The following is a 26,956-nucleotide window of genomic DNA, read 5'->3' on the forward strand; positions in this document are numbered from 1 at the left end:
TAGATAGAGGGTATATTGATAGATAGATAGATAGATAGATAGATAGATAGATAGATAGACAGGAATACATTAGGAGACAGACAGACATGTAGAGATAGAGAGACTGTGATAAATAGAGGCGTCTAGAGAAAGAGAGAGAATGTTACGCATATAGAAAACGCATGCAATACTTCTTGGTTTTTTACCGTTCTCGCGCCAGCATAAAGAAACGGCAGCAGAAGGGGTTCCGCTCAGCTACCACTGCATCCGCATAAAGAAGCCGTAAGCTTCAGTCCTTTCTCGCAGCTGACTCTTTTTTTTTTCTTTCGCGTTTCGACATCAGTGACCCCTTTCTGAACGAGAACACGAAGATGGAGCTTTTCTCGATTCTATGGCGTTCGTTGGCACTGAATATTCCGTGCAGCGAGTAGGGAGGCAGTTTTGAGTTGAGTAACGATGGAAGCGCGAGGCGCGTTTGATATTGGCAGCGAGAACGACGGCTGGTATGTAGTACGTGATATTGCTGTACGTTTTTATACGTGGTGCTGGCACGCGGTGGCCCTATGTGACCGAGATTACAGTTGGGCTCGTTGGTTCGACCCGCTGTCGTAGCCAGGGCGCCAGTTCGGGGGGGGGGGGGGGCGGTTTTAACACACCCAACCCTCAAAGTTTACAAACGCGCTCTCGAACATTCATAAATTGAGCCGGACACCCGCCCCTCCCCTCTCGTATTCGAAGAAAATTGTCTTGAGCACACCCCAGTGAAAAAAAGAAAAAGGAAGTGCTAGAGCCGCCTTTGCCCTGGTTTGACTTGTACCGGAGTCGTAGGTACGCAGAAACGAAAGTTATGTCTCCTCAGTGTACCGTATGGTTCTTCGCCTCCATTTTTTTCCCGCCCCTATTAGTTGTACCCAGTACGCATGTGCACCAGCTATGGCTGTATACAATACATTGCAGACATGTCCCTGCCTAGAAGTTTACAGTGTAGAGCTAGAGCGTAAGCCAACCTACGTTCTCTGGTTAGCGATACTACTAAATATAATCCACTAGAAGTTGCCCGTATTGACGCTACGTCCTGATAACATACTTCTGTGGCACCCACTACTATTGATATTACACTGTGGTTGTACAGTGCACCAATGCATAGGTGCACGTTCTACGTTTACCTGTGGTACAGCGATACACAGCAACACTACGGGCCGCTCTTACATATCCATTACTATATATGTACTAGTGCGCTGTAGGTTGATCGCTACTTCGGTTGCCGCTGCCGTTTGCCATACATTGCAATGATATTGTTAATTGTATATCGCCATTACGCAGTCATGCGTATACATGTAGTGCCGATTTCAACCATCTTGTTAGATTCGGAAATACTTTATAAATCGTGCTGTAAGGTACCGTGTTTCATTCCAATACGTCGTACCAACACGCCCAATCAACCACTTTGGCTACGTAGTTCGTCGTGTCCGTAAAATAACGCTAAGTAGCGATACCGACGATCCCTGAAACGTTGGCCGGTGCTGGTATACTGCGTATGGGTGTCTGGTCGTGGTACCCGAGACCATTCTGCTGCTTTAACTAGTGCCGCACTGCGTACCACTGACTTGTAGTCCAACGTAACATTTTAAGCAAAGGCAGTTAACGACATTACGCGTCCCAATTAGCATGCGTTCAAGTATAGTAACAATACTGATTGTTGGTTTAGTTGGTACTTTTGCGTGTGCTTGTCGTTGAGTGTCTCTTTACTTTGCGCGCGCGTGTGTGTGTGTGTGTTATTTCGCGGCCGAAGCATGTCAGTATCCAAATATAGGTCACCACAGACGCAAGAACTTGTGCGGTACGTTAGCCGCGAGTCACGTGAAGAGTGCCACGGACTCGAAAAGCTCGTATATCAGTAGTGCGTTCTGGCAGGCTGGTTGGTTCGTCGCTGTTAAACGTTCAATCCAAACTACGTAAAATGACAAAGACACGAGTACGTACACACAGAACAATACGAGTGCATTGTTGTTCTGTGCGTTCTGTTATTCCTGTTTTTTTTGTCATTTCGCACAGTTTATGAACGTTTGAAGACTGTGTTTTCTCGCACAGATGAGGTGACGCGATGGCAAAGTAGTCTGAATCGTCCACTAGAATCACTGCGCTGGTTGGGTTTAGGCAGTGTTAAGAATATCTAGGACGGCAATGAGGTTGCGTTTGTGGCATTTGCGTCATGTGAAAGAATCCTTCGACGGGAGAGATCTATTCACTTCGAATCGATGAAGGAAACCCATGATCATCGTCGCGCGGCGTTGACCGAGGGGTTCTAAGAGGACGGCAGTATACGCAGATGAAAGGCAGCCGCAATCCTGATGACTACTCGATGACAACTTGCGTGCGCATGGTCTCTTATTGCATAGCGACCGGGTATCGGTCCCAACACTTGAGCGCTCTCTGCACGGAACTGTTGGGAGACGCTGCCGGGTTATAAAGCGCAGCCGAGTGAACGCGCCGACGGCGCCACGGCGTCTCAAAATAGAACCCAGGTGGCGCCACTCGACGAAGGCGTGCGCGTCGCCTCCCAATGGCGAAAGGGGAGAAAGGAAGGCATCGTTTATTTGTGTATTAGAGGGAACGGAGGAAGGGAAGGACGTAGCTAGGCAAAAGGCAGGGGACCGTGTCAGCAAGCAATCGGGGTGGAGAAGAAAAAAAAAAGGATGCATCTAGGGAGTGGGCAAGGGGGAGCCTGTCACTAGAGGTAGCTCTGACGGGGAAGGGATGTATGCATATAGGAAGAGGGCAAGGAATCTTGTTGGGAAGAGGAAAGGATGCATTCTAGGGAAAGGAAGCCTGTCAGTAGCAAGCTTTTAGAAGGTGTGTGTGTGTGTGTGTGTGTGTGTGTGTGTGTGTGTGTGTGTGTGTGTGTGTGTATCTGCGACCTATGTAACGAGCAGAGATGTCGCAACAGCGGCGGGAGGATTAGGGATGGCTGCAGGAATATGCGCGAAAGTGGGGGAGGGGGTCGTTTGTTGCGAATGCCTTCGCCACCCTTCTTCCCACCCCCGATTGAGCAAACGAGAAACGAGACGCTGTAGAGCAGCCGTCTTTTTTTCTTTTAGTCGTTTATAAAATCACACTCGTGGCGTATGATGCACATGCTTTTTTAGCGTTTTTTTTTGTCTTCGATATCGTTCGAATCGCTCAGGCGAAGTTGTGGGGAAACAGGGATGGAGGAAAGAAATTGTGGTAAATTGGGAAACCTGTAATATAACAAGTAGACAGCTGAAAAAAGAAAAAAAAATATGCGTTGAACGTTCTAGGAAGAACGAGAAGCCAGAGAGTGCAAGCGATACCGTGTTTGTCGCCACGTGCCGTCGAGGTATTATTGTTATTAATTTTCCAACATAAGAAAAGACTAAGGAAAGTGTGAGACCAAGAAATAAAAAAAAGCAGAAAGTGGTTGCTGAGTCTCGGTTAGCAGTATGAAACAAATTAAAAAAAAACTTGACGCCCATGTAGAACGTCATATAAAAGCAATAAAGAAAAACAATACCAATACATGTTAGAGAAAAGAACGCGCCGAATTCTTTGTCGTAACTCAAGACGTGACGACACCACCTGCGTCGAAACAGAGAGGGAAAGGAAGATGATCGAATAGTTCAACGCTGTTAAGCACAAAGTCGAGCTAGCTAGTAGGATTTGTCATGCAAAAAGTTGGGAGTGCAAACGAGGAAAGACAAATACACTACGCAAACTTCTTTTGCGTGCGCGTGTGCTAGGACTTTTTTTAATATCGGATAATTTTAGTCGCACGTGTTGTACTCCTTCGGCCGCGCTCACACCTGAATATGATTTGATGTTCTCGCGCAACTGATAAACTGGTTTCTATGACTCGTGCTTAAAGTAGCTATTTGCGCCCTTCCCAACGTGGTGTACTTTGTGATTGCAGCGCAGTTTAGCGAACTTGCGAAACAAAATACCGCATTATTTCTCTTTGCTGGCTGTCAGTTTGTTTCATTTTGAAGCTGTTATATTGTTATATTATTAGAGCTATTATATTGAAGCTTTTATATTAGAGCTACTGTGTGCACATGTACGGTTGGATTGCCTTGAATTTGTACGTGCATTGACGAGCTAAGGAGTCAAGCAGTGGTTAGTCACCGCTTGTGTGCGCCGTGTTTTCTCTTTGTGTGACATCTTGTGAGTTTTGCGCTGTTATCCTAACCCCGGTATTATCTGACAACCATGCCCGAGTGAATATTTTCAGTGTGAACGTTTTTTTCGCCTTCTTTCCCTCCCAATGACACAGGATCCCTCCCATTTCTTCCCTCCTCAGCAGATTCAAGGTCACGCCGGCAGGATATCGACCGGCAGTCGTGGCCTTGAAGCCAAGGAGCCTTCCATCTCCCTTTTGTCGATTTCGGAAGCGGTCGTCCTGCCATCGGTTCTCTCTATCGGTGAGTTCGGAGGGAGATCTATACCGAAACTGAAGCTACACGAGAGGGCGTGGGAGAAAAGCGATGGGGAAAGGGGAGAGGAGGACGGACAAGAATCGGGCCTTCTGAACCGAGACCGCCGTCGCCCCGGTCCGAGTCTTGGCAGGACGTGAAGGCTCAGTCAACAGGCTTCTTGCTCCGACATGTGGCGGCTTCGTTTAGAGAAAAGATTTCTTTTTGGACAGGAGTACCTAAAGGCTGGTTGGTTCCTCATAAACTGGTTCGTACCGTAGCGCAGAAACGGACGAGGATAAAAGATGAAGCAATAATGATGAAGTAACTCCTATTATTTACGTTAGTTAGTTCATTACACAAACTAAACAAAAAGATCACCGTGACAATCTATTTTTTATAATTATATTGTTGCTTTGAAAGTGTTCATTACCTCCATCGTAGATATCTATCTTTATTCGATTTATTTGTTTCAGTTCGATTATAAATTCAGTCTGCTTTAGCTTTGCAGGTCCTTGCCTTAACCATCCTGCCGCCTGGTTCTTGGCCCCTTCCCCTATTTGCGTTAGCACCGTTAAATTAAACCTAAGACAATTATTGTAGAATAATTTTTTGGCAAATAACTGCCTATTCGGACTAATTCAACATCTCCAAACAATATCACCATAACTAAGCAGCAGGTTGGCTTTGCCGCAATAAGGATGCAGTTGCAGTGGTGCACGCTCTACAGGCAAACACACCACCTGATCATGGCGAGTGCAATAGTGTAAGATTACCTTCGATGTCAACAACAACAAAACAACAAACTACTACTACTATATTTAATAATAATAATAATAATAATAATAATAATAATAATAATAATAATAATAATAATAATAATAATAATAATAATAATAATAATAATAATAATAATAATAATAATAATAATAATAATAATGATAATAATAATAATAATGATAATGATAATGATGATAATGATAATGATAATGATAATAATGATAATGATGATGATGATGATGATACTCTTGGTGGAAAATGTTCTTTATGCTGTTTGTCCTACTCAGTTTTAATATTAAGGAAATACCGACGCATCTTTATGGAGTGAATGATGACGAGTGGGCGAAGATATGTCCTAAGGTTCAGAACGCGTATACGTTGAAGTCTCCGACTAGTATAAAGGACGGATGGATGGACGGATTCATGGACTTATGGACTGACAGGTGGATGGATGCACAGACGGATGGACTGATAGGTGGGCGGTTGCATGGATGAACCCACGGATGAATGGACAGATGGACGGCGCAGGTTCTTCTTTCACGTCTGTGTAGTAGGTGCTGTGATATCAGTGTGGCTGACGGTACATCAACGGACAAGGATAGCCCCTAAAAGGCATCATCCCTAAAATCATTTATCATCAGTGAAGGTATACCTGTGTAAACACGGACGCAAGAGGTCAAGGCAGCACAAACGTGAACCACTCGCATAAAAGGCGAACAACGGAGTAACTGATCAGCTAGGCCACGTTGATTGATAATATGGGGTATAACATCACAAAACGAGAGAAACGCCATGAGAAACGCCATGGTGGAGGGCTCCGGAAATTTCCACCACCTGGGTTTCTTCAACGTGCGCCCAAATCTGAGCAGCATTTTCGGCTGATTTGAAAATGCGGCCACTGCAGCCGGGATTTGATCCCACGACCTCTAGGTCAGCAGCCGAGTACCTTAGCCATTAGACCTCCGCGACGGGGCTGCTAGGCCACGTGCGTCTTATTCTAAACCCTCCCCCTGTCTATATGGGATTTAGTTATGTCGATCCGCCAGTGACTCCTGGTGACAGCATCACTGTGTTACTGCCAGTGAGATCTTTTCTTTTTTAAAGGTGTTCATAATGAAATAATTGGAAGCACAAACCAACGGGACACAAGAGAAAATACAAACAAGCGCAGGCTGAAACTCGGTTTATTGAGAGAAGAAATTATATACCAGAAAGATGAGAAAGAGAAACAACTGGGAAGAAGGTTCCACTTTGATCAGGTGTCGTCCAGAAACAATATTTCACAATCTAACAGTGATATAGACGGTGAACTAACACAACTATCAATATTCTTTTAATAAAAAAGGCTTCCGCAATCTCTCTAGTTTTCATGTCATGATGGCTGTATAAGACAGATGTGCGTGAAAAATCAGGCACGCAGCCACACTTTTTGCCATGGGCGGACAAATGTAAACCCGGGGATGAGTTCAGCGCATTGTAGTGTTCTCGCAGGTGAATATTCAAGCAGCGCCCAGTCTGCCCAATGTATAACCTGCCGCAAGACAGTCGAATACAATAAACGACATTAGATCGACGATTGGTGAAGAAATTGATATGCTTGACACCATAACATTTTTTCACAAGACCTGCCTTCATTCTGCTTTGCAAGTCAATTCTAGAACACATTTGCTGCAGTTTTCCACTTGCGGAAAACACAACATCGAGGTTGAATTTTTTAGCACATTTTTTTTATCTTATGTTAAAACTCGTGCACATATGCGACTACCGCAAACTTACGTCGTTTGTCAGTCTCCTTTAAGGCATCCCTTTCTTCATACGCAGTACCTTCTGAGCGGCGAAAATTTGGACATTGGACGGAAAGCCTGCCTCTCGCAACCTAGTTATTTGATTAGAAAAAAAAAAACATGTGCCATTTTGTGGAAACATCATTTCGTTACAGCAGAATTGTGAAGGTTAATCGCAATACCCGATTTTACTACTTTAGAATGCGAAGAAGAGTAGTCCAAAATAGGTTTATTTGAACGGGAATAGAAGGACCAGCATAGGTGATCTGCGCGAAAAGATAACTCGAAATGTAGAAACTGCAATATCTTACCACGGGGAACCTCGTGCGTGAAACGTAACCCATGCCCATTTTTTTCGAAGGTTTCAATAATCTTGTCCCGGTTTTTATCCAAGGAAGGTGAATGAACGAGCACAAGGTAATTGTCCACTTATCTGAAGACATTAATTACGAGGCTGCTTAGTGCCGTTTGCAAAGCCCTATCAAAATTACTTAAGAATATGTCGCACAAGACCGGTGCTACACGAGAGCCGATACAAATGCCAGACTTTTGCACGTAATACTTATCACCCCATAATACAAGAGTAGAATTCACATAAAAAAAAGTAGTTCCATGAAGCTCTCACCCGATATCCTACATGTGTTTATGAATGAAAGTTCGTCATTTTCCTGCGTGATGCATTTTTTACACACTTCATGAAATCAGGGTGAGGAACCGAGTAAAACAAATCGACAACGTCGATACTAAAACCATTGCTGTTACACAACTTTTTGGTTGCTAAGAAGTCAACAACCTGGTTTGAACCCTTTACCAGAAAAGGGTCCTGAAAATTCAAGGCAGACAAGTGAAACAGGAGGAACGTTGAAACTTCATGCTGCCATGTGCTTTGTTCCGTAATAATTGTTCGAAAGGGGATGCCTAGTCTATGGGTTTTTGCTGAAAAAAAAAATGGTTCTAATGCAATTTTTTTCGCTCTTTTCACTGAAGATGCGAGTCGGCAGATGTCGCTAGCTTCCAGCAAAGCGATGGCTCGCTTCTTAACTTCAACTGGCTTATCAGAAACTTCTTTAAAGTTTTTCCTAATGGCTGCATACGCCTTTGAAGCGTATTGTTCTTGAGAGATAACAAAACACCCTTCCTTATCAGCAGTAACAGGCGGGCTGTCAGTAACATTGACAGCCCGCCTGTCAACCCTTCTGCAGTTTCTTTAAAATGGGTACTGACATGAATATTACATATTGCCGCGTTTTCACTCTGAACAAGAACCCTATAGTGTCAAGAACCTCAAATAGTGCCGTTTTGCTTGGGAGTGCATTCGATATAACTTAATGCCGCTACCTCACAAACAGCAATTTCGGTTTCGGTATCGAACAGGCCGCTTCTAAGTCACGTATCAACACAAGTCTGACAAAAGAAAGCAATTCGCTACATCATAGCAACTTAGAAGTGTGGCAGCTTAGGCTAGTTGGTATGACATGACGATAGTTATAGCGCGAGAACAGAACGACGACAAATGGTCAAGAAGCACTTGTGTCCTTCTAGTTCTTCTTGTCTCTTTGTCGTCGTTCTGTTCTCGCGCTATAGCTATCGTCATCATAGCAACAAATGTCAGTTTGCAGTCAGTCGCACGTGATTCACGTAAACAAGTGAATAGTCGTGCACAAACTTTGACAGTGATTTCTGCAAAGTAGTGTCTGCATGCAGGACGCAGATTGGAAACCCGACGAAGTGAAATAATTTCTACGTGTTGTCTGGCTCCGGTGTGTGGATAGCGTTTAGAGTGTTCACAATAGAAACGATATTGCTCGCCATGCAATCGCAAGTTATAGGCTCATCAACAGAGACTTCCTCATGGCCTCTGAACTGCCTTTACTGATTTCGAGCATGGATGACCCAGTCTCCCGCTGCTTTCCAGGACTGTTTTCAATTAAGGACAGAAAGTTGACGATCTTGGCAGCTGGCGCTTACCGCTTTATTTGACGCATCAACGGCGTCTGAGTACAAGGCACGAACGTAAGACTACGATACGGATAGTTGCCGACTTTTTGTAGGCAGCGTACAGGCGTTGCACCACGGACACGTGGATAGGTGCATAGGCAGTCAGCGTAGTCACCGTACGCACCAATATTAACAGATAGCATGGTCCAGCTTGCGCAATTCTGAATGGCCTTATTGGGCGGAAGCATACGGATTTAACTTGAACGGAACAAAATTGGAGTGCATCAGTACGTCGACCGAGACGAAAGGCGACATTCTCCTTCAGATCGTCTTTTAAACTTCAGGACCCCTTTTTAATTAAAAAATGGTTAGATTGATCTGTGGCCTGACAGATATATTTGGTTGTTAGTCGTTCCATGGGATTACTCGCGTTGTTACCCTGACAAGGACTGAGTAGTAATTTATTTATGCGTACTGTTGGAAAAATCAAATGTAGTGCCATCTGCCGAAGCCCACAAGGAAGCGTTACTCTACGCCACAGACGAGGAAGAAAGAAAAAAAATACAAGAGAAACAAGCAGAAATACTAATGGAACCTTCAACGGAGAACGTCATACCGGAAGTCTCGACAGCTTCTCATCTCCGATAGGGCACGACAAGAAAAATGTGTCGACACTTCCGGTATGAAGAAACGACCAGTTGTTTATGTTCAAAGCGTCGCTTTCAATCATACGCGTGCAGCGTCTGTCACTCGGCCGGTGCGTGGTGACATATTTGCTGTCTGCGAATGGAAGGAAGATCCAGTGATCGCGTGTTTGTATTCTTTTATGCGTTGTTTCGAGGGAAAGGGTGGTGTTTTTGGAACACTAAAGCTGCTTTCTTTTTTTCTTTCTTTCTTTCTTTCTTTTTTTCGTTCTTTCTTTCTTTGTTTCGTTCTTTGTTTCTTTGTTTCTTTCTTTTTTTCTTTTTTTCTTTCCTTCTTTCTTTCTTTCTTTCTTTTTTTCTTTCTTTCTTTCTTTCTCTCTTTGTTTCTTTCCTTTCGTCTTTGTTTCTTTTTCTTTCCTTTCATTGCACGATTTCATGATGAGAAATCGAATCTTGCTTGCTTGCTTGGCCCTTGTGATTTGGTTCTTGCCCGCTTCGCGGGATTGACCATGATACCGGTGGTTAGTATAGCGATTAAGCTTAGCATTCACATATCGAATCCTTCTTGAGCCATACGTCGCGACTAAAACTAAAAAAAATTGACTCTCACACTCGTTGCCAAGAGATGTGGTCCGTACCATACATGTGCACAAATAATCTTACGTAGGCGCTGAGACATAGCCTATATTCGTTGTTAAATAGACTGGAAAAGGAAAGATTTATTCCAAACAATTTGACGCGCAAACAAATTCGACGATGATTTTGCAAATGTGAATGAAGAGATGAATGAAGCGGTTCTTACATTTTCGATTTTTTAAAACTTCTTTCAACCTCAGTATTTAAATAAACAGTGCATTATACCATTGTGCATCACAGCCATGTTTATACTAGTGATTTTCTTGGTGTTGAAACTACCACTGTTATTCAGTATGTTTCATTTTTTTTCGATTCGAATAATGTTGTGCATTTTTTTCTGGATATATACTGAAAATTTTGATGTTACTGCGTCCATGTGAGGACCTTCAGGTGCATTAAAGATCTATGGTGCAGCTTTTCGCCTGCCGGACTCCCATCAATTTTGTAGGAAAATAAAAACCTTTCTGATTCTGAATATTTAGACGAAGGAAGAAAAAGAAAGACCTAATCAGTCGACTGGAGAATATAGAAATGTTTAAAAGTATAGAACAATGCTGTGGTATGCAATTGGTTAATAAGATAAAAAGCCTAAGTGTGAAATTTAACTTTACTGGTAACAACGGCGAAAATGTGTTCATTATTAAGAAGGAAATTGCGCCCTGCACCACCAGACCTTTAGGCAAATGATTACGACTAAATAATACAACCCTGTATAGAGTACGCTGACCTAATCTGTAGTCCCCCGGAAAAACGCCTCATCAGGTACGCGAAAATTCTGAGATTTGCACAATCAGATTGTGTGAGGCATTACAGGCATGATTTCAAGGGCAAACATGAAACCCCATTCGCCGAGTAGAATAAGGAAAATGCTGAAATTCTCGTACCAGTTATGTCATGGTCACTTTTACATGTCACGCTCTCATTAGCAAGACTCGCCTAAACACTAAATTCGACTACACTCAAACTTCACAGCAATCTTATGGCGAAAAAAGTTCGTTATATTCAAAAAGTTCATTATATAGGTATATTTCCAACACTACCACTATTGAACGACTATTTTTAGTTTACTCTGTTAAACAAATATTCTGTTATATCTGGGACGTTTATGTAGAGTTTTGAGTGTATGCTATTTATAAGCAATCCCCTAACCATTAAGTCGTGTTAACGCCCATCAGCGTTCCCTTGGAATAACTTATCCAACGATATTGTGTTGCAATACAATTGACTCGTTCCCGAAACTAATTCAATATATCAAATTATAGCATATATTTTGACAGTGTGTATTTTCACGCACTCATGTATCCACTCCTACACGAACCATGAAGGGCCTGCCGTGTATTAAAAAAAGAAATAACTATATGCACCAATGAAACGTCTCGAGCGTTAAACGTCAAGTAACGTCAATAAAAGATCTACTTGCCATATCAGAAACGGCTGATTAATGAGTTCAGTGTAGACTGTTTACGATGCTGTCCAGAACTGCAGTACAGCCGGGCCCCACATTATGCGGCTAAACGTTACGAAAAACAGACAAGAAAAGGTGCTGCAAGTATAGTAACAGCGCTTACAACACAACAGTTGGGGACGTTTTTTCAGGATTGAGGTTCACAGAAGAAAAAGACAAGATTTCTCGACTTTGCATTGGTGCCTGGTCCAATGACAAATACGAAATGAGATGGGCAAAGGCACAAAGGGGGCATGAAAGATGGACCAACGCCGTCAACACCATGACTGTCATAATCGTAAAAGCGGAAGCTCTCCAGTTAACCCTAAACCGACGCGTTCACCCTAAACCACAAAGACGCTTTTGTTGAGGCCAATTTATGTAAGCTCCGTTACGTGCAGTAGCAGGCGAAACCTCCTTTTTTTCTACTGTTTCGCTCACTGTTTGCCATGTTCCTGAAGAAGCCAGCGAGTCCCTAACAAAAAATGGCGTCGGAATTGTTAGTTCGATAGACGAGGCTTAGGGTCGAACGTGCGCTTTGCTGTAGTTGCTTCTAAGACCAATCCACGAATGAGCGTTCCTTTTTTTTTTCTAACGTCGCGTCTCGCGCATTGTAACCCGAACGTAACCTGTCATGGCCTAGCACTCGAGAGCAGAGGCTATGAAAAGCAAGGAGCTTCAGAATTATCATACGAGTCTTTTTTTCAAAGCTTTTTTGTTTCGAGGTTTCCCAGAAGGAATTCGTGCTGTTACCCAATGCCCCGCATACCGGTTCTTTATGACCCGTCCCGTTTCGCCTTTTCTTGTATTCCAAAGCATAGACGTTGCCATTTGCAGATACTTCTCGTGCGTTATTCCTTTAGTGCAAACGACACGGTTAGCAACAGTGTTATGTTTTACAGCACAACGTTTTTCAGTGCGTTTTGAAGCCTCTAAAGTGGGTTTATGGTTGTGTGCCCGGATCTAACGATTGCCACCGTAGCTGTCGTTGGATCACCATCATACTCGACAGCGACACTTCGGGTAAAGACATTGTACATAAGAGACGCGAACGTGACATCGGGTCACCTTCTTCAGCGACATCTAGTGGGTCTCTCTCTACCACCCATCATTCGTGGGCGCCGCTCGCCCTCCGCGAGTTGAGCCGTCGATGAAGCTATCAGTAGACCCTTATACGATCGCGCACGATAAACGCCTTTACAGCGTCATTGGGTGTGTTCCAATACTCACCGCATACGGCTAAATAGACAGCTAAATGGACGGCGGCCATCTTGAGTCCCATTACAATTCTCACGTAGCCGGCAACATAGACAGCTCCGAGAAGACCGCATCGTAGACAAATACGATGCAGGCTACATTGCTGTCTAAACAAGATGGTGGCTCAGCGAATAGCTCAGATAGATGTGATCAAGTCTCGCTAGAATGATCGTCTGCACACAAGCAAACGCTTTCCCAGACGCTCAATGTGAGTAAAGTTTATTTGTTTATTTCAACACAAAATAAGCCACAAATTACAACTGCTGCGTTTGTTTATTTTAGTTTTTTTGTCAACGTGAGGTGGCGCATCGTCGCGTGAAAGCCGTCTGAATGCGTTCCCTTTCTCGGACAGCATGTGCTCGATGCTGTCTTCTAAGCAGTCTACGATGCTGTCTACGTGCTGTCTAAGAATTGGAACACAGCCATTGCAGTCACATTTCCCGACATGCGAGGACATACCTTTGCGTGGTGGGCGAATGAGTGGGCGGATGGGTGGTTGGGTCAACGAGTGAGTGGGCCAACGGATGCGTAGGTGGCTGGGTACCAGGGTTGCCAGTTTCGCTTATAATAAGCGGACTTGAGCTTCCTTTTAGAAGCAAAGCTCCTTTTGGTCTAGGGCATGGGCGTGGTCTGGGGGTGACACACCAGGTGCGTGTACGAATTTTTTAGGACTGATAAGGAACAAATGCAAATTGGGTGACATCAACATTTTGAAACAAGAGCTGGTTCCAAACTTTGTATCTCTCTATTATTAGAGAGATACAAAGCTTGGAACCAGCTCTTGTTGTGTGGAACCCCCTTACAATTTTTTTTGCATGGCATAGAGAGAAAAACAACCACCTTAAGGGGTTCCCCTCCCAAAATCAAGGTGGTGCCGCCCCTGAAAAAAATTTGACTACGCGCCTGGTCATACCTCCGGTGTAGCCAGCACAGTATATCCAGACAGAGGGACAATCAACTGTACTACATAAAAAAATCAATCGAGTGGTTCAGACGGACAACCTATAATTGATTGATAGATATGTGGTGTAACGTCCCAAAACCACCGTATGATTATGAGGCGCCGTAGTCGAGGGCTCCGGAAATTTCGAACACCTGGGGTTCTTTAACGTGCATCCAAATGCGAGCACACGAGCCTGCAGCATTTTCGTTTCTCAGACAGCAATGAGCACGGCAAAATCACGAAAAAATCAAGGGGGCTCCAAAACATCGAGAAAAGCACCCGGTGTAATAACCTACAATGAAACGAGCGAAATCGTGCAATAATCTCTCAGACCAGTCACGTAACGCCCCCACAAAGACGCAAGCAGCAACAGCCAACAACGACACCACACGGACAAGGCAGAATGTTCTTCAGACCATTTCCGGGATTCAAAGCAAGAGTTCCCGTAATAGTTAAGCAGCATCCGTTATTTTGCTTGCTCTTAGTAGAATCACTTAGCGTTCAAGGCTAAACTTTCCCGGGCCGTCGAATACGTTTTATCACGACAGTTGACACAATTTGTTACTTTGCTTTCGTGTACGTCACAGCCGAAGTACATGTATGGCTCGTCATTCCTGTATTTCCTTGTCCTCTCTTCTCTTCCCGGTTTCTTTCTCTTAGACGCATGCAGCTGGCACATGCCGCTCACTCCGATTCAGGTGTTTATGCCATTGTCGTTGATTTTGTGTGTTTGCAACCTGTCCCATTTTTTTACATGGATATGTACACTATATTGATTGTTTGTTTTGAGTTGCTTACTGCTGGCATCTACATGTCGTACTCACGTGTCGTGGCCCGTAAATACACGTCGTAGCATTTTCTGTTCCGTTGTCTCGTTTGCTTTTGTGTTAGGCCTGGCAAAAAAGCCAGAAAGGTCTCCTACCTGTTTCCACTCTGATCCTTTTAAGTAAAATACACGTGGGAACAGACGAATAGATACACAAAGCGCTCTGCATTTTGCCTAAACAGGAACAAATGCCTCAGACAGGCTGGTCGAAAATTTGATGGGTCGACTACATTGTCACGGGGTAGTGAAGTGGCCGAAGACTGGAGACTGTACTTTGAGATCGAACTGTTCATTTGGACGAACCTGTGCCCGGTAAACGGAAAGTTGGATTAATGTAGCAGTCTTGCACTGATATTGGCGAACGGAAAGTCGGCCTTCGATCAACAGACAAGCGGCGAAGCGTGTCGGCATTTATACACTTGCCATCGAACATTAAAGCGTTACAATGTTCGATGGCAAGTCCTCAAACAAACTTCAGGAAAAAAACGTGGCAATATCATAACAGTTACGGTATGTTCGCACAATTTCCATCTGTCATTGAGTAGGGTAATTTCATTTTCATTTTGCAGTGTAGTTAACGTATGTGGCTAGGATGCTGTGCATACTTCTTGCGTTTCCCGTGGTTGGGTCAACACTTCAAAGTTGTAGTTTAGTATGCGCGTAATAACCTGTTCAGTAACCCATGACCTTTGGTGTTCAGCAGCCGAGGGGCAGCTCAACCACTTAACCGCCATGGTGGACCTAAAAAGGGTATCATCACCATAACCGGCGTGTGTCACAGAAATGGGTAAATTACACTTCGCAAAACTTCCACTAAGTAGGAAGGAGGCGACAGTCAGCCCCACAAATGGCGGCTAGCTGAAGAACTCGAGTATGTACAATGAGAGAATACTAGGGAAAGGCAACGGTGGGTGCTAGAAAATCACGTGAGACCTGTATACGCAAATAATGACGTGCGCACGGTCCTGTATGTGGCTTAACTCGAGCCTCTCCACGCTGGAATCAATGTAGGATCAATCGAGAATCAGGGGAGATTCAATCTAGATCTATCTTACGTTTTATGTAGATTTAATGTAGCATCAATGTAGAACAGAAGCAAAATTTAAGTAAAATATAAGCAAAATTTAAGTAGTCTGTAAATTTTCTGTAGTCTATGCAGAATCTATGTGAAATTTAATTGATTAGTTTATACGTACGCTTTAACGTCTTAAAACCTCGATATGATTATGAGAGACGCCGCAGTGGAGGGCTCCGGAAATTTCGACCATCTGCGGTTCTTTAACGGGCACCCAAACATGAACACACGGGCCTATAGCATTTCTGCCTCCATCGAAAATACAGCCGCCGCAGCCGGGATTCGATCCCGCGACCTGCGAGTCAGCAGCCCAGTACTTTAGCCACCAGACCACCGCGGCGGGGCTATGTGAAATTTATGTAGAATTTATGTAGAGTATATGTACAGTCTATGTAGAGTGCATGTAGTCTATTTAGAATCTATTTTAGACTATATTTAGACGACTTTAATATAATTAAATATAATCGGAATGAATGTAGAGTATATTTTGTATAAACAAGCTAGCTAAAGCCTCATGGCGAGAAGCAGCCTAAAAAAAAAAAACAACCATCTCGCCCACAGCTAAGGCCTAGGAACAACCTATAAGCAACCAAGTTATTCTTCAGAATTATCCCGTTTCACCGTTTGAAGGCTTTCACGGTTTTACTGAAACTTCGCTCCTTTTGTTTGGACAGAAATTTCGGATATAGGTGCAGGGTATGTGATCGGCTGTGGTCTGAAATTTTGTGTCACATCTGTGTCGTTATGAAGCGTGGAAGCTTGGGCAAGTTGGTAGGACATGACTGAATGCAGGAACAGTGCAACCTAGAAGTAGTTACTTCGTAACTACTGAAGTGAAAAAACGAGGACAGAAAAGAGCGCTGACTTTCAACAAAGATTTAATGCCGGAGTGGTGTACATATATAGGCGAAAAATGGGAAAAACTGGTATGCGTAGACGGGTGCAGGAACAGCTACTGCGATACAATGTCAGCAAAACTCTTGTCTCTTGTTGAATGGGCTGAAAAAATAAATACATGTGTAACTTAAAAAAGATCGAGATACGCAATCTCCTTTTGCAACAACGCAACCGATAGGCAACTTACACATTTACCGTCAAACTTGTTTATTTGGTAAGTTTCAATTATCTCACGTGTGGCCTGCGAGTTGTGCTTGCTTAATACCTCGCAACGCTCAAAAACTGGCACGCAGCCGCAGTCTCGGCAGTGGATTCCGAGGTGTCCTTGAACTACGTTGTGTACATTGTTATTGTGCTGTCTTAAACGGTCATTAAGGCACCTTCCGGTTTGCCCTATGTATACCATTCCGCACGAAAGCGGAATGAGATATACGACACCAATAACACAAGGTACAAAGCGCGTTCTGTGTTTCACAGTGCATCTTCCTTTAATAGCAGCTGGATTATTCACCAGCTTACAAAGCTTTGTAAGCTTTTCTGGGGCGGAAAAAATAACAGTGACACCAGCGCGTTTACCGATTTTTTTCAGGCGATGTGACACGTTATGCAGATACGGAACTGCAACATATTTCATGGGAACAGACGCGCTTTGAGGCTGAGATCGCCCTCCTCGAATTTTAATTTGCTTCAAAAGTTTTTCCGCAACAGCAGAAATCAGGGCGCTCGAGTAACCGGCGCTTAAGAGGCGCTCTACCTGTGCTTTGAAACTGCATTGCATCGAGTGCGGGCATGACCTCTTGAGAGCGTTTACCAGGCAACCTTTAATGATACCCCTTTTCACCAATTTTGAATGAGCTGAGTGGAAAGGTAAAAGGGGTTTACCACTTCTCGGTGAAAACTGCCAGCACAAATGATTACTTCTAAGACAGAGTGTTAGGTCTAAGAACCTAATCAAATTTCCAGACGGTAACTCATGCGTAAGTTCAAGAGGAGACAAGTGCTTCTTAAACAATTCTAGAAGACCAAGGAAAACAACTTCAATAACAGTATCAAAACAATCCATAAATACAACGAAATCATCAACAAACCAACAGACCTTCACAACGAGAGACAAGTCGAGATCTTTTTGAATGTGGCGATCCTTATGCGCGAGAAAGATGTCACTCAGGACTGGTGCCAAACAGGAACCTATGCAAACGCCGCTTTTTTGAATTAAATGTTGATCATTCCAAGATGCAACCGTTGACTTTAAATAAAATGAAAGCAATTCCAGAAAACCATGAACTGGCATACCTGACGAATTCTGGAAGTTTATCGACCCAAACTAATCAATGCATTCTTTTAAGCACTGGAGCAGTTCGTTATGTGGAAGTGAATAATATAGATCTTTCACGTCTATTGAGAAAGCCTTCAGTCCTTTGTCATTAGACCTTAAAAACGTAATAACCGCCTCAGAGTTAAGTTTAAGTTACACATGTATTTGTTTTTTCAGCCCATTCAACAAGAGACAAGAGTTTTGCTGACATTGTATCGCAGTTGTTGTTCCTGCACCCTTCTACGCATGCCCGTTTTTCTCATTTTTCGCCTATATATGTACACTACTCCGGCATTAAATCTTTGTTGAAAGTCAGCGCTTTTTTCTGTCCTTGTTTTTTCGCTTCCGTAGTTACAAAGTAACTACTTCTAGGTTGCGCTGTTCCTGCATTCAGCTGTGTCGTGTGCTGGACAGCTCTGTTGGCCATCCACCGTCGCGTTCACTTTGAGGTCATCATTCGAACTCCATAACTATTAGACCACCGTGACCGGTTGCAACGTGTGGCTCAACCTAACTCCACGCTGTGTACCTCTGTCTCAATTTCGAAAAAACGGCACTGCACATTGACCCAAACTCGTGAAGGGTTCGTTCGTGCAGTCGCAGTTCACGTGACCAAAAATAGCTGCGGCGTCTGCTTCAATATTTGCGAAGCCTAAATCGTCTGTTTATTATTCTTTTTACAACGTTTGCGACGGATTGAAGTCTTGGTTGGGGGACGAATTTCGCAACGCGATGTAGTACACTGTCCCAACACGCGCACTTATAAACTAGCGGGATAATAAAAATTTATGGCGCATGACAGAACTGCTGGAGAGAGAGAGTGAGTCTAACGTATGCTGTGCACAAGTGTTTCTTCATTTGTTTATTCGATTGTTTTTTGAAAAAGTGAGCTCAAAATGGCCTTCTTTGGAAGATGACAGGCGCTACAGAGCGATGCACGATCACTACAGCGTTTGAGGATTCGGAAGACAGCTGGGAGAAAAAAAAAGCAGGACTCAACGCATATATGAATTGGTGTTAAGTGGCGACGTCTATTTTCGGCTCACTGTGGAGGTCTTCCAAAGAATTGGGTGGTCCCAAAAAGCTATAAAACTTCTTGTTCACCTATCAGCTATGGCGCATATGCAGTGAGGGGGGATGAATTGAGTGGTTGTATAATGTAGCGTGAAGATTTAGAATAATAGAGGTTACATAATAGAAAGATCACAGATTGCACAGAAAATCATTCGGCTTGATTTATAGATGTCTATATAAACGTTACCAACATATAACCTTTCCTTTCTCATTCCTTACCTGTTCGTTATTTTCTTCAAGTGACATGGCCGAAGCATAGGGCTGGGTAAATTAGGTTATGTGGCAAAACTACTTAAAAAGCAAGAGCCATAAATGAATATACACAATAAATTTAACTTCAAGTGGATTTAATTTAGCGAGAAATAATTCAGAGATACAAAGTTTGGAACCAGCTCTTGTTTCAAAATGTTGATGTCAGACAATTTGCATTTGTTCTTTATCAGTCCTAAAACTGTAGGTATGCGGCTCATCTCAGTGTCGCCCAGGAAAGAAAACTGAACAAACGAGTCACAACTACAAAATTTTCTGATTAAATTTAAAATTATCTCATTTCTAACTCAATAAATCGTTATCGCATGCCCCCTGCCACCTGATTTCTGGCCCGTTCATAACACAGGGCTCGAAACATGTGCATATTGCTGGGCTATCCTGGAATATTTGTGTTGTTTCGTCACCTAATGAAACCCGACTCATACCCACAAGAGGGGCAAGCCACATTTTCGTATACAAAAGAGACTGTGGCAATCATACGCCATGTAGCAGCAACGTCATCGTCATCGGCGCGGGCGCTCGTGGTGGGCGGTGCCTGGAACGCGACTGCTTGCTCGGACGGGGGATCGTTCAACTGGTCGTCGGTGTCGCTTGCACGACTACATTGTCACGACCGATGGAGTCGGTGACTGCTGCTACCAAGAGCAGGGCCCCGTTCCGGCCGGCGGGCCGCTATATTCTCGATGCTCTGCCACCTCTCGGAGATTACAACAGGTTCCTGGAAAAGCACAAGCGCTACTACGAGCGCGCAAGAAAGATCCACAGAGCGGTCCTGGCGTCGAGGGCACAGGCGGCAGCGAGACATCGCGGTTGCGCGGAACTCAGGGACGCCTCGAACACCTGGAGTGCCGCGTGGCGGGGCCCTCAGTGGGTGTCCAGCACAGAGATCAAACCCGCTACTCGCGACGACATCGTGGACAGAGAGGTGGCCGTCGCCCTTCGTCGTCGCCAAGTCGCCACGAAAAATACGAGGAGTCTCCACGATGGGGCTTCCACCAACTTTGAAGGGTCGGATGCCATCGCTCGAAATACTTTCGGAGGAAAGACGACCAAGAAGACCTCTGAACTCCAGGAGGTCGCCTCCGGCGACACGAAAACCAGACCTAAGAAGAGGCGTAGCGAGATCGGTTCCGCCAATGACCGTGGCGCTAAAGACGAAGCTCCAAAGCCCAAAATGCGACGTGTCGAGTTAAAATTCCAGGCAGTCGGACCAGCGGACGCCTTAAAAGTGAGCGCCACCCTTCAATCACACGCTACCGAAAACTGGAGGAACAAGAACAGTGGTGTGAGGAAGGCCATGGCTCGGGGCGAGATGCACCGCGCCACCAGCGTTAAGAATGCGTGGTTGCTTGACGTGATCAAGGCGCTGTTCAAGCGTAGGTCTTCAGTGATTGCCAACGTGCCGTCAAGAATGGCGTTTGTAGATCGGCATCGCAGCTGCTTCCAACCTACAACTCACTCCGATTGACCCCAACGTCGAACGACCCTGTCAAGAAACCGGCGAAACAACAAGTCAAAGGCTTAGAAGATTGCCCTCGGTGGGCCTACTCTTGAGAAACGCTGTGTCAGTGAAATCGATTTTGACTATTCAGTTGTCGCTTCCGCTCAAAGTTCTTCTGCCCTCCAAATATCCGGTACAAAGGATGTGACCAGGTTGGGAAGCGTGATAAGATTCGTCAAGATAGTGGTTCGTTTTGGCATCTTTCTGGTGCCACGAGCTTGGCACATTCTTAGAGGTGCTTTCCGCTAAGCAAACACAGCAACGTGGTCCGAGGCAAGCCTGTTGCACCGGAGTCCTAGATGGGGTTTTCATCTAGGGAACATAAAATATTGCAGATTTAAGGGCCATTGTCGTAGTAGAAGATATAACAAGAGTTCCACATCGTTTTCGGCATATTGAACTATGTATAGAACTGCTGTCCGCAGCATTGCGGTCTATAAGCGAGCGACACCTAGACGTCAGCTGAAAGTTGTGCACTGCGTCTGGAGCTGAACAACAAGCTCGTCGGGAAATAAAACTTTTTGCGCTGTGGTGCCTGGATATGACGTATTTACTTTTTGCGAGCAGAATGGGGCTTCTCAAAGCTTGTGAAGTTGGTTAATCTTTGGAATCACTTACAAGCTCCGCCACAGAACTGCGGCGTGCCTGGAGTGTGTCGGAGTCATTCGTGCTAGCTAACTATTGCTTATTTATTTATTTATTTATTTATTTATTTATTTATTTATTTATTTATTACATGAGGGGTGGGCATATCTACAACATCAGTTCTACTATGATACATACGTTTGAAAATGGTTGGGTCAGATTGAAGCGCTTCTTTGATGGGAAGGCCATTCCAGTCCATTTCGCACCTTGAGTAGAGTTTAGCTGCTAGTGCTAAATACTACGCATTCTAAGGTTTAAGAGCTGATCGTTCTTACGAAAAAATCGGGAAGCTTGAGCTTCACGTTCTAGAAAAAAAATTGATATAGCGTAATAAAGTCTCGTGCACGTCGCCTTATGAACTGCCAACCTGCTTCGGTTCTCGGCGCATCCCGAGCCTTGCTGCGAGAAAACAAACGACTGTGTGTGCAACATTGGCCATTTTAAAGCATCATTGAATGCCTCTTATTGCAAGCGGAGCTGTGGAGTGTCCACTACACCATAATTATTTCTTCTGCGAATCAGCAAAGGGCCCTCTATGCGTCCATAGGGCAACACGCGAAACCACGCAGCCGTTCACATTATTGATGGTTTTGCTGCTGGTGATAAATAAATATGTCTGCCTGGGTTTCAGAGGGTGGGCCTTCAAGACGCCTGCCCACTCAATGCTCAATCCACATCTTTAGACGCCTGGCGCTTCATGTGGTGAGGGGGAGACTCCTCTCACGACATGAAATTCAAAGTGTTCTCTTTCAAAGTGGTCCCACCAAATCTCCTAGGTCTGGTAGAGCACCTTCTATGCCACGCAGACGGCGTTGGGTTTGATACTGACTCAGAGCCGGAAATTTCGATTAAATAACGTTGAAAAGCTCGTTTCGCAGAAACCCTGTCTTAGCGTTTGGCGTGTGCGTTGTTGGTTGGGATTGAAAAGTATTCTCAGTGACCAAAAAATCGAGAAATAGATCGGCTCCCGCGTTACCAACTTTGGCGAATATCAAGATATGCAACTGGCCCCGAGCACACCAGGAGCTCGACATGCAAATCATGCTGTACATGAAATGCACGTCTTGATTTTCACGTCGCAACCAGTCATTCATGTTCGTCATGCAGTCATCGCACAAAATGTGAATTTTGGTGAATATCAAGCCGACCCCGAGTCCACCATGAGAGCGCTAATCGAGCTGGACTTGAAATGCATGCCGTGATTTTCATGTTACCACTTGTAATTCATATTCATCGTACATACATAGAAGTTTTGACATATATCCAATAAATCAAACGGCAAAGGCACTAGCGAGGCGAGCCAGATGGACCAGTTGTGTGGTGAAGCCTGCACAGACTGCTCAGTGGTGAGGAGAAAACGAACTCGGTTCTTTCCCCGTTCCAGTGACTCTAAGCTTTTGAAACGCTATGGACACAGTTGTGTACACCACTCCTTTTTGTAATTTGCATCAGGTAGGTGCTAAGAACTTGATGATGATTTATGTGTGGGATTTAACGTCCCAAAACCACCATAAGTATATGAGAGACGCCATAGTGGAGGGCTCCAGAAATTTTGACCACCTGGGGTTCTTTAACGTGCACCCAAATCTGAGCACACGGGGCTACAGCCCTTTTGCCTCCATCGAAAATGCAGCCGCCGCAGCCGGTATTCGATCCCGCGACCTCCGGGTCAGCAGTCGAGTATCTTAGCCACTAGACCACCGCAACTTTGTCACTGTTGTACCATACTTTTTGAAATAATCCCTGTGTGACGGCGTAGCGAGTATATTCATCTCATACACGTAAACATTGTGGACATCAATGCCATATGCGAAGAAATCCAAACAATTGTTCGTGGTTGCCATCGTTGACATAACTGCCAAAGTCTTAGTTGTGTCAAAATGATTTCGTTAAGCTCACGCAAACTAAAGCCGTCACTCGGTCATGAAGCATGTGTTTCGTTTTGCGTGGACGTGGCTAAATAAATCAGCAGCGAACGAAAGGGTGACTTAGACTATGCTTTCCTGTTTATATGCAATTGCGATTACACATCGTGTATCAGGCGGGAATTTTCTGGCGGCGGTGCGATTCCCGAGCTTTTCACGTCTGTGAGAATTCACAGAAAAGCAGTAGCTGGGGAACTTGCCGAGTCTGTTTACGTTCTGCACGCATTTCACGGCCTCGACTCCAGCGTATACGAATTGAGCCGCGGACCGGACAAGTACGTAACCGCATTTCCCTAGCATGTAGTATAGAAGCCTTATCGCATGCGTATTGAGGATGCGTCGCAGAGATTACCCTTGGTCGTTTGCATGGATAACTTCTTCGGCGCATTTGTTAGGATTTACCGAAAAGATTTGTGGCTATGTATTTTTACACCACGCATTTGGATATCGTATCCTAGAACTTCTCTTGCTTAACTGGGTCCGTCGTTCTTGCATTTGTTAACAAATTAAAATGTACATGTGTGACGTGGACTGCCGCAATGGCGATGACATTTCGCAAGTGAGTCACATCACGATCCCGACCCCTATAAGATACCTCGTGTTTTGATGAGATTCTCAAAGCTATAGAGCTACACATCAACAAGGCTCACGTGTTCATTTCAGAGCACCTTTTGCACACACTGCGATTGCCTATGTTGCGGCCGCCGCTTGTAGCATGCAGAAGGCGTCCCAACGCGCCGTGCTCGGAGGCAGCTTTTGCCTCTTCTGCGCCAGTTGTTACGTGGTCAGAGGGTGGTATCGTGCTTTTGGCTGGAACAGCTGGACGATGCCTGCGTGCCGTGACGTCGCTACAACGAACCTACTTATATCGATGGCACCTATACGTCTGTTTACAAACAAGGAATAAGTCTATGACTTAAGTCCTCATCCCATACCCCCTGGCAGCTGATTCCCGGACCGTCCACATCAGAGGATATGCACTGTAGCAAGCATATAGGTGGCGCATCTTTGAATATTTGGTCTGTGGCTTATTGAAAACTGGCTCATACCCACGAGGGAGACTGGTTGAATTTTCTATAATAAAGGTAAAGGCGGTTATTTTCTGGTGCAACAACCATTGGGTACACCAACGGAAAAGTACGCAGGGCCGTCCAGCGTTTCATTGAGCAGATAGATGAACACAATAACCTAATTTCGAAAAGTCCTTAGTTAAAACCAGTGTAGGCTAGAACAAATTTTCTTCTATAGTATTAAGTTATTTCTCTTTTAGAATGGATTCTTTCGACCCATCCTTATTTACCCCAAGAATAATTTTTTAAACTTTTTTGTTGTGGCAAAACGAGATATTATTGTCTTTTCTAGAATTTTTTTCTAAGCTCGTGATTTTTGGCCAGTCCCCCTGGGGGGATGTGAGGATCGTCACCTACATTATAAGTCATGACGATGATGATGCTGCCTCAAATATGACTCATACCCACTAAGTGGGATCGGCCGAAATTTCGTGTCGCAGCAACGTCATCGTCATCAGCGCGTGCACTCTGACGGGTGGTGCCTGGAACGTGACTGCTCGCTCGCACGCTGGATCGCTTAACGGGACGTCCGTGTCACTTTCAGGACCAGATGGACTCGGTGACGACTCCTGCGGCCAAGGGCAGGCCTCCGTTCCGGCCACCGGGCGGCCCCAACCTCGGCACTCTGCCACCTTTGAGTGACTTCCAGAGCTTCCTGGAAGAGCATAAACGGTTTTATGAGAGCGCCAGGAAAACCCACAGAGCCGTCGTGGCGTCGACAGCCGATGCGGCGGCAGGGCGACATCTTGGCTGCCTAGAACCCCAAGATGGCTTTGACACCTGGAAAACCCCGAGGCAGGGCCCTAAAGGGGACAGAGAGGTGGCCGTGGCGAGGCGTCGTCGTCAGGTAACCGCGACAAGTACGCCATGTCTCCGCGACGGAGTTGCCGTCAAGTCTGAAGGGTCGGTAGCCTTCGCCAGAAGTCTATCCGGGAAGAAGACGACCAAGAAGACGTTTCAGGAGGTCGTCTCCGGCAGCACAACGAAAACGGGAGGAAAGAGGCGTAGCGAGGCCGAGGTCGGCGTTAAAGACGAAACGCCGAACCCGAAGACGCCGCGTCTCGAATTCGAGCAGTTGCAGGCAGCTGAACCGGTGGATGCTTGCGAGGTGGGCGCGGCGCTGGGCGCACATGTTCCAGGGAACTTCAAGAACAGCGGTGTAAGACAGGCCACGGTACCCTCCCAGGCGCACCATGCCGCCAGCGTCAATGATGCGTGGGTGGTGGACCCGAAGACGGTGCTGGTAAAGAGCAGACCCTCGGCGCTTGCCAACGTGCCGTCGGGAATGACCTCTGTGGATCGACACCGAAGGTGTTTCGAGCCTAAGAGCTGCCCCGACTGGCCCCAACGCTCAACCGCGTCAATGAAACGACGAAACAAGAAGGCCCAGTCTGCAAAGATTGCCATCGTGGGGCCCACGCGTGAAAAACGGTGTGCCAGGAAAATCAACTTTGCCTGTCCAGCACCCGACACCGCTGAGACTTCGTCAGCCCACCATGTGCCCAGTATGACCATTGCGGCTAGGATGGTAGGCGTGGGAGGATTTCTCAAAAGTGCCTTTATGTTCGTCATCTCTATTCTGGTGCCAAGGGCTTGGCGTTTACTGGCAGGTCGCTTCCGTTAAGCAGGTCAGCCAGGTGGTCCAAGACAAGCTCGGTGCGCCGACATGCACTGAGCATCTTTCTTCTCCGACGTGCATTGTGCAATTAACGCCCAACTTCCTTCAGTGTCAAGACTGTACAGGGAACTCAGCTACTACATTTATTTCTAGCATGCTGGACAGAGAACTAGAGAATATAACATCCGCTTGCAACGTACCGCGTTTCCCATCACCTTTCCGCTTGAATATGTCAAGTTTTGTGAACCCGTTGGCACGTTTTGAACTTGAGAACACTCAGACTTTCATGTTGCAGTTGCCCTTGAGCGCAGACACCCCTAATGCGTGCGGTGTTGAACCTAGAGTTGCTGCTACACGCGATGGTGACATCTAACGGTCCACGAAGTGTCGTGGAGTCACCGACCGATATCATGGTCCGTGAGCCAGCGACACCTACACGTCAACTGAACGTTGGGCACCGCGTGCAGTCAAACTACAAGGTCGTCATGAAATAAAACGTCTTCTGGTGTGGGGCCTGAATATGGCGCCTTTATTTTTGCGAGGGGACTTCTCAATGCTTTTAATGTCGAATGCAACTTAAAAAAAAAGGGGGGGGGGGGCATTGATGTTACACGATGCATGCTCAGGTATAAGGGCTGCGTTCCAAGCTCTTTATTGAAAGATGCGTTACGAAATGGCACTAAAATATGCACAAACGCACGCACAGATATGTTATTAAGCCACATATGTTTTATATAATCAATTGTTCATGGTTGCGGTAACAATACTAACAGCAACATGGGTATTAGCAACACCAGACGCGGTAAGCTGATATGAAGCCCTGGCGCTCGCGAGGCGTTTAATTAGAATATACATATACCCGACATTACGGCTGTGGAGTACATATGTAATATTATAAAACTAGATAG

The 26,956-nt window shown here is 45.2% G+C and overlaps 1 protein-coding gene across 7 annotated transcripts in view; it reads left to right on the forward strand.

Annotated features, from left to right (window-relative positions):
* LOC119164132 (adenosine receptor A2b-like) overlaps nt 1-26,956 on the forward strand; it is a 220,400-nt gene that overhangs the window by 17,353 nt on the left and 176,091 nt on the right. For 2 of the 7 annotated variants that reach the window (XM_075871038.1, XM_075871035.1), the window contains exons 2-3: nt 4,268-4,415; nt 24,975-26,567. In XM_075871038.1, coding sequence (XP_075727153.1) covers nt 4,268-4,415; nt 24,975-26,054 — 1,228 coding nt within the window. In that variant the 3' untranslated portion in view covers nt 26,055-26,567. Of the gene's footprint in view, nt 1-4,267; nt 4,416-24,974; nt 26,568-26,956 lie in introns of those variants that run through there. The other 5 variants (XM_075871039.1, XM_075871036.1, XM_075871040.1 and 2 more) reach the window with 3 other exon arrangements.

The sequence above is a fragment of the Rhipicephalus microplus genome, chromosome 8 (assembly GCF_043290135.1).
Source record: "Rhipicephalus microplus isolate Deutch F79 chromosome 8, USDA_Rmic, whole genome shotgun sequence".
NCBI lineage: Eukaryota > Metazoa > Arthropoda > Arachnida > Ixodida > Ixodidae > Rhipicephalus > Rhipicephalus microplus.